Consider the following 17,427-nt stretch of genomic DNA (forward strand, 5'->3'; position numbering starts at 1 on the left):
GGGAGGACACATTGTTGAACTATGAGAATACAATATATATTCCAAAAATAAATTTAAGTAATTTTAAGATATTATACTCATCTGGAAAAAAGTAGTCAAATCTTCCTAAAATGGTTATTACAGTTCCATTTATAGCAACCTTTCTTTGCACTTCAAAGGAAATCAATTCATAAAATATAACTGCATGGCAATACTGCCTATTACCATGGGAGAAAAAAATACTTTTGCTAAATAAATCCTTTTTAAAATTCTTGAAAGCACTATCACTGGGTGAGGAGAAAGAAAAGAGTTGGATTGGAGAATCTGTTGTTCCAGGATGAAAGGTGAGACCTGTACTGCCAAACGTTCTCAGGCAAGCCAGAAACGGTATTTTATCGAAATTAAAATTTGAAGGCCAAAATGCTCAGGCCAATTGAATCCACAATATCATTCCAAATCAGACATATGTAGAGGTGATGATACTCTCTTACATTTTACTACTCATTTGTTTAAAGACAAGCGATCCATTTCTATAAGTATAAAGCTTTCATAAAACAAACTAATTTTTTATTTAATAGACACTTACACAGTGCTTATTATGTACCAGACAACTTCTAAATCCTAACTATTTACTTATTTACTCGTCATCAGAACACTATGAAGTAGATACTGTTATTTCCATTTACAGATGGGGAAACAGAGGCACTAAGAGGTCGTGTGACTTGCTCAAAGTCACACAGCTAATAAATGTAAGCCCAAATTCAAACACATAAATGAAAAACTGTTGTTTTATACCCATGAACAAAGTGTAATCGAATACTATTTCCTGGAGCCCGCTCTCTTCTTTTAGAAGTGCCACTTTTTTGTTTCTCTTTGTATTGTTCTTTAAGCTGAGGTAGATCTTCTTTGTAAACCTTTAAATAATGTAGAAATGTTTTTAGAATATATATTAACAAAGGTTTTCACAGATTCCTAATGTAACTTTCAGACATTGTGTTTACTACTGATTACTAAAGTTTTAACAACTGTCTTAAATAGGAAGGTACTTTATGAAACTTACTTCCTTGGGAAGAACTAATTTATATTTTCTATGTAACACTGACAAGTGCATATTTAATGTTCCATGATTTTTTTGTACTTCTTAAGAGAATATTTTAAAGGGAATAAATAGAAGTGTACTGTGACAAAAAAGCTATAGGTAAATAAAATACAGGCACACTTAATCTATCAAGCACTTACTATCAAAGAACACTTCACAAAAGTTTAACTCCTAAAGAGGGAAAACAAATGGCCACATATTTCTTGGAAAATTAAAAACCACAAAAGATAACAGATGAGTAATCAACAGGGAGTTAAGAGGAAAAAAGAAACTAGACTTTTTCAGGGTACAATTACCTGCCGACGGTAAGTGAGCTGTGTCTCCTGTTCAATTTCAGAATCCAGTTCTGGAACATCAGACAGATCTGAATCTGATTCATCACTATTAGAGTCAGCCAGACTTTCTGTAATTTTAAGAAATGAAACATTATTTAAGAAAGATCCATTTTCAAAGCAGCACTGTAAAATTAATGACTAAGAGCTGACTGTGCTGACAAGCCATAAACACTCAGATGAAATTACCCATTCAAGTGACACAGATGTCAGTAAACTGTACTACAGGCTACCTACCCCCCCACTCACTGCAAACTCAATAGCTCCTTTAAGTACCCTCACTCTCCCCAATGACTGCTACATCAAATTTAAATGTCTGTGCAAATATAAGTGAATACAATCTATAATTAACATGAAAATAATCTAATCTATAATTAGCTAGAAAATACTATGATGAACAGATGAATTGATATTAAATAACTTTTCTTTGGGGGAAAAAAACTATATACAGAACCTAGATACCCATCTCCCATAGAATACATTAAATGTTTGTTCTGCTAATGTAACTCTCTTCATCCATCATTTCATAGATTAAAATGCAACTAAATCTACTTTGTATTCCAGGCTCTGTGAAATCTGACTTTAAGCATATAGACCTGATAGTCTAATTTAAAATTTCCAGTAATACACTATACCATAAGGCTAGATTACATTTCAACAGTAAAATGTTATTTGGGGATTACTGGAGAGTTATTTGACAGAGAAATTGTCAGGCAGTGAGTACTGCTACTCACCTTGGGGTGCTATGTGAAGAGCATCTTTTAGTTTTCTTTCAGGAATAAATCTCCACTGAAAGACGGCGTGATCTGCTCCACCGATAGAAATAACCCACTGATGATCATGTGACCATCTGACATTAGTTACGTGAGCCGAATGGCCAATATATTTTCTAAACTTGGCCCCTATAACAAAAAATATACCTTTCAATTGATAAACAAATGCCAACACAAAAAACCACCTCAAAAAATAATTTCTATACCTGAACCAATGCATCCTTCTTCCATTACCTTAATTATGATAAAAGGAAAATGTTAATACAAAATTTGTTGGATAAACAAATATGAGTCTACATCAAGGGATGTAAATCTTTGTTCTACTGATTCACAATATAATTTAATAGGAACCACAGGGCTGGGAGGCATGATCTTACTGCTTTGAAAAAAGCCTGCAAGCCACAAGATCAATTGATTTCATATTAACATATTTGAATGTTTTGCATTGAGGCCTTTGGTCTTAAGTGACATTAAAACCAGTCTACTGCACCCCCCCACCACTCTCAGCCCCAGCAGCCACAGGATCCTTTTAAAACTTCAGTCATCAACAAAATACTAGCAAACCTAGTAAGCAACATATAAAAAGGATTACACAACATGACCAAATGGGATTTACGCCAGGAAAGCACTGGTTGATTCAACATACAAAAACTAATCAATGTAATATGCCACATTAATCAAAATAAAATATGCCCAGTGGTTGTCCCAACAACTGTCCTTTATAGTCATGTTTAAATCTCTACAGTTTGTATACTACCCTTCAATATGAGTTTGCCTGGTGTTTCTTCATGATTAGATTCAGATGCCATTTTTGGCATAGGCAGTGTTGGGTCCTTCTGGATATATCACTTCAAGGGGCTCCGTGCTATCACTAATGATGTCAGGTGATATCATCTGGTTAAGGTGGTATGCACCAGACTCTGTCAAGTGTAACGGAATTGTTTTACTTTGTGGTGAGCTTTTTAAAAATGTGTGTAATGGAAACCATTTCTGAGGATCTAAGTTTAGAGTACTTTCTCCATATCCTGCTTAAATAAATCTGATATTTGGCAACATATACACAATCCTGTTAAAGCACACTGGGTAGCCCAGCTGGTTTGGCCCAGTGGATAGAGCATCGGCCTGTGGACTGAAGGGTCCCTGGTTCGATTCCAGTCAAGGGCACATGCCTGGGTTGCGGGCTCGATCCCTAGTAGGGGGCATGCAGGAAGCAGCCAATCAATGATTCTCTCTCATCATTGATGTTTCTATTTCTCTCTCCCTCTCCCTTCCTCTCTGAAACAAAAACATTAAATAAATAAATAAATAAATAAATAAATAAATAAATAAAGCACACTGGGTATATAAGGTTTGGCTTCATTTTGATAACATTTTAAAAGTTTTATGTTAAGTTACAGAAGGCCTGCATTACTTATGGATGCACTTTCACATGCATCTAGGAAGTGAACACCTCATAGGCAGGGATCAACAACATGGCATAGCTGGCAGCATCTGGAACTCACCACTTTAGAGGCACCACAGAAATAATCAGCCTAGGCTTTGAGGAAAACTGGGCCCTTATGTTGGCATCATGGACTGCATATTTGAATAAAACGACTTCAGCTGTTCCCATAATCACCTTTTACTAAAACTGCATTTAACATTTGCCCAAAGCTTTTAACAACCAGATTAAAATTATTACTGCATCTGCTATAGATGGTAATGCTCTAGAAATACACTCACTGCACCTAATATAAAGCCCCATACAACAGGAGAGAGCTCTTTGTAAATTCAAACCTCTACAGAAATTTTGCTTTCCCTGAGTAGCAAGTTGGTTTCCAGGAAGCTCACATTTCATTTTGACATTTGACTACTATTGTTTTCTTTATTTCTTTTTTACTGATGGGAGAGAGAAACACTGATTCGTTGTCCCACTTATTTACGCGTTCACTGATTCTAGTATGTGCCCCGACTGGGGAATCAAACCTGCAATCTTGGCTCATCAGGATGACGGCCAAACTAAGTGAGCAACCCAGCCGGGCATACTGTTATTTTTTTATCTGGTTTAATACTATGGTATTTGCTCTGGTACTAATATTTTATTCATACAATTATTTTAGTACTTATGGGCCTGTTATAAGCTGACTCAAATACTTTATGGAACAAGGCATGAGATAAATGACAAATACAGAATTTCATTTATTCCCCAGGACTATGAAAAAAATGATTAATATCATCATTTTAGAAGATACCCAAGAAAAAGAGATGATATATAAAAATAACTCCTTACATCTAAAGAGCAAAATAAAGTAATGAAACAGGAACAGACTCATAGATACTGAGATCAGACTGACGGTTGACAGAGGGGAAGGGGGTTGAGGGACTGGGTAAAAAAGGTGGACGGATTAAGTGCAAATCGGTAGTCACAAAACAGTCACAGGGATGTAAAGTACAGCATAGGGAATAGTCAATATTGCAATTACTATGTACAGTGCCAGGTGGGTACTTGAAGTACCGGGGGGACTACTTTGTAAAGTATATGACTGTCTAACAGTTAGACTCTAACCACTATGCTGTACACCTGAAACTAATACAAAGCAATATTAAATGTAAACTATAATTGAAAAATATTTTTGTTAATGCTCACCTGAGGATATTTTTTTCCATTGATTTTTAGAGAGTGGGAAGAAGGGAAGGAGGGGGACAGAGAGAGAGAAAGAGGGAGAGAAAGATCAATGTGAAAGAGAGGCATCATTGCTGCAACCCAGGCATGTGCCCTTGACCAGAAAACTGAATCTGTGACCCTGTGGTGTGTGGGCCGCCACTCTACCCACTGGCCAACACCAGCAAGGGCTATAATTGAAAAAAATGTTAAATGACTCAATAAATGAATAAATCACTGCCTTCAAAGTAAAAAAAAGAGAAAATAACCCCTATTTTTCCCCCATGATTATAGAAAGTAAACAAATGGCAAACAACATATATTAAGGATTCAAAGGAAAACACACTCGCATGTGAGACCAACCAACAAACGAATAGATTCCAAACTATGACATGAACTTGTACAGTTCACTACTTCATCAGAATTCTTGAGAAAAAGACATAAGACAATGTCGCCTAAAAGATATATGTTCAACGAGTTGCATAAATAAAGATAATAAACCATAAGAAAAGAATAAACATCAGTGTACAGTCTGACAATATGAAACAATTCTGGAAGTGGGAAGAAAAATGATTCTTAAAAAGAAAGAGATAAAGTATTAGTCCATTCATAATATATGAATTCAAAAATAATTTTCTAATAAAAACATCATGTGAAAAAAAGTAACATGGCAATAATTTTTAATTAACAAAATAAAAAAGCAGCTAATTTTGTCCATTTTAATGCAACTTCACCAAATTATCAATGCACATATTTTCAAAAACATAAACCCTCTATTTATCTCGACTAACTTTTTTGCAAGAAGTTAAAAGTCTTATAAAATAGTACTTTGAAAGAAAAATTACCTTTTCTTAAACAAGGATATCGAAATAATTTTACAATTCCATAGTCATCAGCTGTAACTAAAACTTGTCCAATATAGTTTCCATCTACTGAATTTATATCATTAATATCGGAATACTTGGGCCAAATTCCATTTACTTCAAGGCCTGAAACACATGTCCATGAAGCCCAGTGAACACCTTTTGTTTCATCTTTATTTGTCACTTCTTTACCTCCTAAAAAGAAATCAGTCTTAATTTAGTAAGTTATTTCATTTGATTTTTACTAAAGCATAAATTGTACTGATATCATGGTAAACTCCAAAACTTTTAATAGCTTCCCACCCTGGTTAGGTGGCTCACTTGGTTGGAGTGCAGTCCTGTACACGAAAAGGTGGTCAGGGCACATACCTAGGTTTTGGATTTGATCCCGTCAGGGGGCATACAGGAGGCAACCAACTGATGTTTCTTGCTCACATTAATATTTCTCCCTTCCTCTCTCTGGGAAAAAAAATCACTTTAAAAAAAACCCCACATGTTTTGTGGTTGAGGAATTAAAAAAAAAATTAAATAGCCTCCCACTCCACTTAAAAATAGAACCCATGAACAGGTTTGTAAATATGGTAAAAAGAGGAGAGAATAAAATGCTAGAAATTTTTAAAAAGCCAAAATTATACTGATTCAGAGACACACACAGATTTAACTGGATGTAGCTTAGCAGGTTCACCATGTGAAGAATAAAACTGAACCCTATTAACGTCATGCTACAGATTAGTCACAACAGGGTAAGTTAGAAGAAAAAGCAAAAGCTCTAAGAAAGTGACAAATCAAGTATTCAAAAAGAAACCTAAGAAGGTACATGGTTGAGAAAAAGAGAGCTTTTGAAATGGACTGGGAAGGAAAGACGAGTGGGAAGTAATACATTTACATTCGGTAGCAGGACTTTAGGATTGATTCAATGTTCATTACATACAGATTGTTAGTAAACACTATTGAGATGCATTAACTTAATTATGTAGTTGTATCAAATTAATTATTGCAAAAGTGACTAATTCACTATCATACTAAATAAAGTACTAAGAATATTTTGCTCTGTTTTAAATCTCTTTTTAAATCTTTGATGAAAACTTTTTCAAATTTAATTTATTAGCTTATTAATATTGGCAACCACAAATACCCAAACAACTTAAGGTTAGACATTTGTAGCAATTATATAGAAGTTCCACAATAAAAATTGCATTTTTGACTTCCTAATACACACAAGGACTTTACCATATACTGGTACAATACACGTGGCATGGAATTCAACAAAGGTTCTAGATCAAGCATGTCAAACACAGAGCTAACATGGGCCAAATAAACGAGGTATGTGGCCCATGGGCCACGAGTTTGACATGCTTATTCTAGATCCTCTAAGCCAGCGGTTCTCAACCTGTGGGTCGAGACCCCTTTGGGGGTCGAACGACCCTTTCACAGGGGTCGCCTAAGACCATCGGAAAACACATATATAATTACACATTGTTTTTGTGATTAATCACTATGCTTTAATTATGTTCAATTTGTAGCAATGAAATTGGGGGTTAATGGGGGGGATGAGGACACATTTGTAATACCTTAACTAATAAAAAAAAGAAATTGGGGGTTACCACAACATGAGGAACTGTATTAAAGGGTTGCGGCATTAGGAAGGTTGAGAACCACTGCTCTAAGCAATAAAGCTTTAATTAAGAACCACAAAGACTTCAATTAATTAGGGCAGCCTTATGGAAAAGATCATAATGCCCAAAATATTAACTCAGGTCTTCACTGATTTCTTATAGTCAAATGTAACTGAACTCTGTTTCTAGTGAAATCCGAGAATAATTTACAGGCACTAAAAATCTTTCATTTATGAATAATGTATTAGAAATTTTTACCTGGCATCCTATAAAAAAGTCTTTTACCATTTCCATCATTAGTCTGCAAGTATCTACTGTCTGAGGACCAGTCCAGATGAGTGATGAAACTAAGTGATCCCACACATTCCCCCATTTTTTTGTAACGCTGAGAAACTCCATAAATATCAACTGAGCTGTCGTTGCATCCAACAGCAAGGTAAGTTCCATCTGGTGAATATTTTAACTCATGAATTGCCTCTTTCCTATCTTTAATATGTACAACTTCCGTCATATCTCTGTAAAGAAAAAAAACATTAAACCATATGAAAAAAGTCACTACCGAATTAGTTCAGTTTCCAAATGTGTGTAAAATGACTGTGAGGCTGTATCAAGTATTCATAACCAATAAAATAAATGTAAATGAGACAAGCAGTATTAAGGAATAATTATTTTGCTGAACAGAAATATATAAGTACAATATAGTTGGAAACAGGTAAAAAATGCTAAATTTCATTTCCTGAATTACTTCAAGCAGTTTAGAGATTCAGATTAACTTTATGGAGCCATACGATAAAGGAAATAAAGTTGCAAAATTTTATGTTGAAAGAGGAGTCAGCATCTATACAAACTCAGAAGTACGAGAGAACAGGATGTGTCTGAAAAAGTAAAAGATATTTTATACGTGTTCAAAGAGAGAGATTGAGGTAGAAAGAAATAGGCTGGAGAGATGGGCATTTCAGTCTATGTTAACTACGGATTATGAATTTTATCCTAAGCACAGTCCAAAGCTTTTATCATACTTCAGAAAGAGGAGGGATGCAAACAAATGTGTTAGGCGTCACTATAGCTGTAGGGTGAAAAAGATTTTGAGATAAGTAAAACAGGAGGTAAGGAGACCAGCTGAAATACCATTGCACCAAACCAGGGAGGCAAAAGGAAGAAATGAATTAATGGTTTCTGGATTGGGCAACTGAGTGGATGGTCCTCACCAAGACAACAGTGTGGTGAATGCCGGAGGGGAGGTGGGGGAGGAAAGAAGGGGATAAATGATGATGGACAGAGACATGTACAGAGATGTGATGTGAAATAGAATTGTGCACGTGAAGCCCATATAATTTTGTTAATCAGTGTCACCCCAATAAATTCAATAAAAAGATTTCATAAATACTTATCTATACCATATCTATAATTCAACACTAGATGTTAATTGCTTTAACAAATTCTTCAAAGTAGACCCAAACAAAGGAAAAACAGAAGGAACTTTTTTCAAATAACAAAGCCATTCAGCCATTTTTAAAGGCTCAATGTCCATCCCACCCCCTTCAATGACAGAGGAGCATTACTGAAAATCACTACTACCCAGGAATGAAAAGTCAGGACCCAAATTTAGAGTTTAAATTTTAGCCATTAATCTATTAAGCATTCTTAACCCCCAAACAAAGGTTTCTGAGTTAACTTAATTTTCTGACAAAGCATTTTATAAATACATTTTTATATTTAATGAAACTAATACCGGAAGTATATGTTAATTAAAAAGGAAATGGGTAAAACAATAAGTATTAGAAAATTACTATCTGCTTCTGTTTCTCCCCTAATACCATACCTTACTCTAAGTACAGTGAATGAGCCATCCTTCATTCCAAGGGCAAGATGGATTCCATCTACATTTACAGCTGCACAACGAATTGGTTCTTCCATATTACACCTTGCTATTAATGCATGATCTACTAGGCTCCATATCCTGTAACATTTAATTAAAATATAAGAATAGTTAACTGGTGTATGCTTAAAAAATAGACTCTATGAAAACATTTTGGTTAAAATAATAATCTCATTTTAAGAAAAATCTAGATTTTAACTCTATACTTCATGGAATTCTTATCCATGAAAACAGAAATACTGTTTATGCTTAAAATGACAAGAGGGGATAGAATCTTTTATTTTAAAACAATGTAATGACATTAATTTTTTAAATAGATGATTTCTACCCTGATCAAAGGGGAGATCTAGATATAATATAGTGGTACATGGCATATACTTTGTATATAGTCTTTCAAATTAAGACTATGCAAACTGAGTCTATTCCAGACTCTAATGTTAAAAATCTACAACAAAAATATAAAAAGAAAATACCCATTGTTTGAAAATTAAGAATTATACTTCCAAATAACCTAAAGGACAAAGACAAAATCCTAATGAAAAGTAGTTACTCTTTTGAAGTAAGTTATTATAAACCTGTTTTATATCAAAACTTATGGGATACAGCTGACACAGTACTTAGGAGGAACTTTGCAGATATTATAAAAACAAAGGCAACAACTTAATGAACAGGCATCTACCCCAAAAGGTTAGGAAAAGATCAGTAAAACTAAGTAGATTCTTAAATGTTTTTCTAGCAGCATCTTTTAAAAAAACTATTTTGGCCCTGGCTGGTTTGGCTCAGTGGATGGAGCGTCAGCCTGCGGACTGAAGGGTCCCAGGTTCGATTCTGGTCAAGGGCATGTACCTTGGTTGAGGGCACATCCCCAGTTGGGGGTGTGTAGGAGGCAGCTGATTGATGTTTCTCTCTCATTGATGTTTCTAACTCTCTATCCCTCTCCCTTCCTCTCTGTAAAAAAAATCAATAAAATATATTTTAAAAAAAACTATTTTGTGTGTTGCTGTCTTATAGGAAAAATGATTCTGTATATTTTTATATATCCAGGGAAATTTGCTAAATTCTTTTTAATTCCAATAATTTCTATCTTCCTTTCAATTTTCTACATATACAATCATAATACCTACAAACGAGAGTTGTTTCTTCTCTTACAATCCAAATATCTATATCCCCCGATACATAAACACATAAATATTCTATCATACATATATATTTGGCCCTACTGTGCTGACAAAGACTTTTACTCTACAGCTGAATATAATGGTGAGAGTGGAAATCATTGTCTTCCTGATTTGAAAGGAAAAACTTCAAAGTTTTAATATTAATATCTCATGATAGGCATGTGATAATTACTGAAGACTTTCTATGTTCTACCACAGGGATCAGCAAACCAGAGCTGGTGGGTCAAAGGGGGCCCACTGCCTGTTTTTGTACAGTCTGCAAACTAAGAAGTTTTCTTTACATGTTTAAGTGGTGGAAAAAAATTAACAGAATAACATTTTGAGACATGAGAAAATCATATGAAATTCAAGTCAAAATCAAATCCGTAAATCAAGTTTGATGGAAACAGCCACATTTGTTTGTTTACATATTGTCTATGGCTGCTTTCACACTACGGAGGCAGTGCTGAGTCACCCACTGCAAAAGAGAAGGCAGACAGTGTGTGACATATCACTTTGCACGCTCCTTCAGCGCACTAAATTGACACAGTTATAATTTGATAGAATTTTGAGTGCCACATGTATTATCATACGGTGACAATATATTATTTTTAATTTCTAGTACATACCCATCCATGTCAGAACAAGAAAAAAAACAAAACACAGAAAAGTAAACTTTGAGTACTGCATTTTTAAGGCACATTTTTAAAGCTAATTACAAATTATACTGTTACTGAATTAGTAAAACATTATGTTTATTTTGCAATGATACATCCCCAGCAGGGAGTGTGCAGGAGGCAGCTGATCGATGTTTCTCTCTCATCGATGTTTCTAACGCTCTATCCCTCTCCCTTCCTCTCTGTAAAAAATCAATAAAATACATTAAAAAAAAAAAAAAGAAAAGTAAACTTTGAGTACTGCATTTTTAAGGCACATTTTTAAAGCCAATTACAAATTATACTGTTACTGAGTTAGTAAAGCATTATGTTTATTTTGCAATGACACAATAGCTTTTTTAAAGGAATACAAATATGTGTTATTTTCAGACTAAGCGCTCATCACAATATGTTCAACTCACAGGAAACCAATGGTCAGAAAATTTAAAACAAAATATCTCATTGCAGCAGCATTTCTTTAAAATTAAAATGAGGTTTCCACAAAAGTAAGTTTCTGAGTGGCTCATTTGTTAGGCAAGCAAAAAAAAACTGTTTATTGGTAAAGGATTAACTAAATTATTTTGAATTGCAGCAGCTGAAGAAATGTGTCTGGAAAAAATAAAAGTAAGACTATTAGCTTTTTGGTGAGAACAGTTTGCTCAAGGAGATGATGAGAGTGTTGGGAACAACACCAACAACTAATTAAAAAAACAAGGAAAATAATTTTAAGTGGTTGGTTTTCCTTGAATTTTGTTAAATCCACAGATGTTATGGATACTACTCAGTTGTTTATTTGAGGTGCCAATGCCAAGTTTGCAGTGATGAACAAATAGCTTCTATGAACAGTCTGTGTGGAACAACTGTAGGCTAGAATATTTTTAAAGGCATTAGTGAGAAAGCACTAATCTGACACCACCTAAAGTGGAATCAAATGGTGGTAAAAATATGGGGGGAAATGCCTCAGACTAGTTTATAAAGCCTGTGAAAACAGCCAGGTGTTTCTCCAGTAAAATGGGTTTATTTGACTACAAAGAAGAATTGTAACTGGAACATGTTGTCTAATGGTGAACCACACACAGTCCAGAGAAACAAAGGAGAGGAAACTCATTTATAAAGGAGAAGTTGTGAGAGCTGTTATAAAACAGAGCTCTTCCCACCCTGGCACGTGTGGCTCAGTTAGTTGGAGCAAGTACTGGTACACCAAAAGGACGGGTTTGATTTCCAGATAGGGCACATACCCAGCTTGTGGGTCCATCTGCCTACAGGAGGAAACAGATCGATGTTTCTCTCTCTCTTTCTCTCTCCCTCCTTCTCCTTTCCTCTCTCTCTGGAATCAGTAAAAACATATTTTAAAAAACCCCACAAAATAAAAAAAAGAGTTCTTCCTGTTCTCCTTGACCATGGGGAATGAGAGCTCCCCTTTCTGGCCTCCTGACTTCATTTTAAATGAGGTTTCTGTTTATTAATTTTTACAAAGCCTATATATTCATTGTATTATTCTTTAGCAAGTATTAAGCAAAAAAAAAAAAAAATTTGAATTGTTTCTTTGAACCAATAGTGATAACCCTGAGCTTCATTTGCTCTTGTGGATCTAACCTCCATCAGGTCTGCATTTTTGTCAGTAATAGAAGTTAAAAATTCTAACTTGCACTGCTAAACAGCAGTTTAATGGTTTAGCAGTGATAAATTTTTATTGTATTTTGATCTCAGAGTCAAGAATGAAATTTTTCTGAACCAGAACTGCTCTCAATTACTATTATTAAACACTGAACAGCAGCGTTTGAAATTAGCTTTTGCTACAGATTTGATACTGTTTCTTAATGAATTCAATCTAAAATTATAAGGCAAAAGCAGCCTTTATATGTGCAGCCAGTACTGTGGTGAAGTTATCTGGACAACATTTTATTGTTGAATAAATTACAGCATATCCATGCAATGGAATATTACAGGATACTAAAAAGGTGGAGGTAGCTCTGTATATTTTGAAATGGAACAAACTCCAACTTAATGTTTTTTAATGGGAAAAAACAAATCTTATAGTTAATTCCATTAATTTTTAAGTGCCTCTTAATTATGTTCATTTGTTATATCACAAAAGTTGACAAAATTTAAATGTATTTTTAAAAAGTTTTTCTTATGTTTAAGAACAAATTCCAGCCTACACTATTATTTTATAATTGGCTTACCTGACTGAACGATCATCACTTCCAGTCACGGCCAAAGGTTTTGTAGGATGGATGGCAAGTGCCCAGAGTTCACCCTCACAATGCCCTTGCATAATTAGGAAGGGTTTCTTTCTTTCATGCACCACAATTTCAAAAATTTCACTGTCCTGTGTTCCAACTAGAATGTGGTCACCTCGCCAACAAACACTCCTCACAGACAAACCTAGTCAAAAGTGAATTGTATTTAAGAGCAATGCTGTAATAACAGAATTCCGATGGCCTAAACTGGTATTAAATTTTATACCTTTTTATACCTTAGATGTAAGATAAAAGAAATCTGTAAGTCTCTGATCCACACATCTTTTAGAAATTCTCTGTACTGTTTTCTATATGGAATACTTCTCTTTTTATTATTATTATTATTTTAATTCTCGCCCGAGTATGAGGTTTAAAAAATTTTTTAATTAAAAAAGAAAAAGAGACTTCTACTTTTTCTGTATACTTCACGATTCCTTTTGTAACCTGGGGAAAGCTAATGTTTCTCTCAGTTTTCTTATCTATACATTATGACCAACATAGAGGTGCTGTGTACAGTTTCCTCCAACCCTTGACACACTTTCTTTCCAACAGTTTATTTGCTAAAGTTACTTCTAGCATTCTAATAGTAAAATCGTTTCAAGACTCAAGGTTACCAAGTAAGTATCTATCACATCTCTCTTTAGGTCCATTATAACAGTCATCAGACATGAAAGAATCTTTGTCGTAACAGTAAACCTAGACTGGCTTTAGGCAAAATTTCTCTTCAACAGAAAAATTCCAATGAAATGTATACACTGTGAACGGGCAAATGTCTCATTATATTTATAAAACATACATTCATGTTTCCTGAAAGAAACAGACAATCCTAGGTAAATTTAGAATTTGCCTAGTAATGAGATACTATTTGGTTTGTTATTACCTTTGTATCCCTGGTCTGTTTCCCTGAGATCAATCACAGTAATTGGTTTAAAAGTTAAATCCCAAAGACGAATGCAGCCATCTCTGCCACCAGTGGCAAAGCCTTCTTCACAAGCATTCATGCTAAAAATTCCTGCCTGGAAGGGGAAATAATTTAACATTTTACGTTTTAAGAAAATCTATAAAATCTAGAAATAGATTATATATAGTAACTCAATATATGACCAAAGAGGTATTTAATGATATGCACATAACATAAAAGAAAATAAAGTTAAACCTTATATCCTATAAAAATTAATTACAGATAGGCATAAAATTAATTCTGTTATAACATTTTCCAAGTCACTGAACTGATCAGAAAGTTCTCTATATTATGTAATCTTCTGTTCTAAGACAAGAAGATAAGCAGTTAACATCAAAAAGTGTTTGGAAATATTTAAATGTACTTACAGTATGGGCCCCTTGTATTGTTCGTATGAGATTGATTCCTTTCCATACATATATATCCCCATTGAGTGCACCAGAATATGTTAATTCATCCCTTGCACAGGCCAGGCACAATATTGTTTGAAGGTCGCCAGTCTTACCAAAGACTCCTCGTTTTGGGGTCAGAGCATTTCCACATAAACTCCAGAACTAAAAGATACAGAGTATAATCAGATTATCAAAGAATGCTTATAAAACAAAGTAAAACATTCCCAATACTTTGATGCTACTTTAGAGCAGCATTTCCCTTATGATACAATAGCATTCATGGTTCCCATCCTCATCCTAGTGTTGTCAACAGCTAGTTATAGCAGATAAGTCACTGGTTTCAATACTTATCTGTAAGAATAACAGGGTGGGGATGAACTACATTACTTTTTAAATATGCTACGCTTCCCTTAGCTTTCTGAAGAGAAAACCACATGAAACTTAGGTTGAAAAGTTGGGAATGAGCTAGCAATGAAGATACTATATATTAATAGGAAAAAGAACCAAACCTAATGTTCAATCTGATAAAGACAGCAAAGACAGGGAAAAAGAAAAGGATTAGTATGTTGCACCCGTTGATCTTTTCAAAGCTTAAAAAATAAGAGAGACACATATTTGGAATGACTGGTTCATTCTTGGGAAAACACAGGGAAGTCAAACAGGTCAAACATAAATCTTCATGACCAGAAATTTGTTCTTCTTTGTGAATTCAGGTAAATTTTAATAGTTTGCAGAGAGAAATAAAAAAACAAAATTGGGGCAAAGGCGGATATATATATGCACATACACACACACACACACACACACACACACACACACACACACACTCTAGAGGCCCGGTGCATGAAATTTGTGCACGGGAAGGGGGTGTCCCTCAGACCGGCCTGCACCCTCTCACAATCCGGGACATCTCTCTCACAATCCGGGACTTCTGGCTCCTAACTGCTTGCCTGCCTGCCTGCCTGATTGCCCCTAACCCCTCTGCCTGCCTACCTGATCTCCCCTAACTGCTAACCTGCCTGCCTGATCGCCCCTAACCACATCTGCCTTGGCCCCAGCTGTCATGGCTTCGCCAGGAAGGACATCCAGGTCATTTGGCTGTCCGGTCTAATTAGCATATTATGCTTTTATTATTATAGATATATAAAATAGCTGTGTATAAAGTAATTAGGCACTAAGAATAAATTCAACTTTATAATAACTAAATTACTATTTTAAATAATATAATTTGTTAATATTATATACTTAAAAATCTCACCTGACCCTCAAGATCTTATTTTAAGACCTAAAGATCTTAATTTAAAACATGAAGCCTCAAAGAACTAAAAATTATGATGCTGATCTACTCAAATAACTAATGAATGTTTTAATCAAAGAAAGTTTATGATTTTTACATTTTAAAGTTCCATGATTTTGTGCATAAGGATAGCTGATTTTCTTTCAGCAAGTCCCAATTTCAATCTATTATTTTCTTTTAGAACAGTGATGCTCAACTGTGGCTGCACATTAGAATAACCTGGGGGAAATGATAAAACATAGTACATCTGGTCCCCACTGAGATAAACTGAGACAGTGGATAGATGAATCACTAGACAAATGCGGCTCTTTTTATATACATGCATCTAGAATCAATCCTTTATCTTTTTGACACATGTGGCTCTTGAGAATACTGCCAGTGTGACTGAGAAATGAGTATTAAATTTTATTTAATTGTAACTAATTTAATTTAAATAGCTGTACTGGCCAGTGCCATTCTAGATCATCTTTGGGATTTAGTTTCCTCATATGTATTGTCTGCAGAGAGCTACCATGTTATTCATTGCCTCTACTAAATGTAAGGAAATATAGTAAAAAAATATATAGTTTGTTTAGTTTAATTGAGAAGATAAGATTTTTTAAATCTGAAAATGAAAAATTCAGCTTTATAGTATAAAACAACAGTAAGGTCTGTATTTATTAATTTGCCAACAATTTAATGACTTAATATATATCAAGTACTGTGTCAAACTTATGTTCATAGAAGATGAAAAAGACAAAACTTCTACCTTCATAGCGCTTATACTACATATTTTAAACCTAGCACAGAGCCTACTCATTATCAAATCATTATCAAATCAGGACCCAGATTTGCAGCAGCAGCCAAAGATGCTCTGGAGAAAATGTGGATGTAAGTGAGAGTATCAGAAGAATGTCCACACAAAACCCTACTTACTAGGAGTTAGTTAACTGTTACAGGAACTGTTACATCAGATATCGGGAGAAAAGCAAGTATTTCCAATTTGCATCACAGATTTAAAAGTAATTACCAACCTAAGAGTGAATACTACCACTGACTATATGGGCTTCAAATCCTGAACTATAATTATGAAACAAAACTCAAAGCTTCCATATGCAAAGTAAACAGTGGCTATCAAAGGCTGAAATCAAATAAGAGAACTTATAGAGAAGAAAAGGTAACACTGTCAGAAAGCTGACCAGGGGCCAGGCACTCCGACATATATACTGCCTTACTGAATCACCACCTCTCTGAGGGTGGAACAGCAGCCCCAGTTTTAAGATGTGAAAAAAAGATCAGAGATTAATGACTCATCCCAGGTCAACAGCTAGTAGGTGGCAAAGCCAATTCTATCCCTGATGCTTCTACCACAATGTTTTATCTTTGTGAATGAAAACTCAGTTTACTTGGTTTTCTATTCTCACATTTACTTTCTAAGTGAAACATGAAGCAACAAAATGAACAGTGCAAAACCTATTTCATTAGACTCTAAATTCCTTTATGGGAAGTGTTTTATTAATTCTCTGTTTATATCTATGTCCCTCTCATAGGTTCCTCACA

General features: G+C 34.6%; 1 protein-coding gene across 1 annotated transcript in view; it reads right to left on the bottom strand.

Moving 5' to 3' along the window:
• Positions 1-17,427, bottom strand: part of EML5 (echinoderm microtubule associated protein like 5) — a 98,004-nt gene that overhangs the window by 65,132 nt on the left and 15,445 nt on the right. The window contains exons 5-13 of the mRNA XM_023752517.1: positions 14,568-14,753; positions 14,119-14,254; positions 13,182-13,383; positions 9,126-9,263; positions 7,562-7,818; positions 5,670-5,882; positions 2,145-2,312; positions 1,375-1,481; positions 775-893 (exon numbers count right to left, since the gene is read on the bottom strand). Coding sequence (XP_023608285.1) covers positions 775-893; positions 1,375-1,481; positions 2,145-2,312; positions 5,670-5,882; positions 7,562-7,818; positions 9,126-9,263; positions 13,182-13,383; positions 14,119-14,254; positions 14,568-14,753 — 1,526 coding nt within the window. The remainder of the gene's footprint in view (positions 1-774; positions 894-1,374; positions 1,482-2,144; positions 2,313-5,669; positions 5,883-7,561; positions 7,819-9,125; positions 9,264-13,181; positions 13,384-14,118; positions 14,255-14,567; positions 14,754-17,427) is intronic.

The sequence above is a fragment of the Myotis lucifugus genome, unplaced genomic scaffold (genome assembly GCF_000147115.1).
Source record: "Myotis lucifugus unplaced genomic scaffold, Myoluc2.0 scaffold_34, whole genome shotgun sequence".
Taxonomy (NCBI): domain Eukaryota; kingdom Metazoa; phylum Chordata; class Mammalia; order Chiroptera; family Vespertilionidae; genus Myotis; species Myotis lucifugus.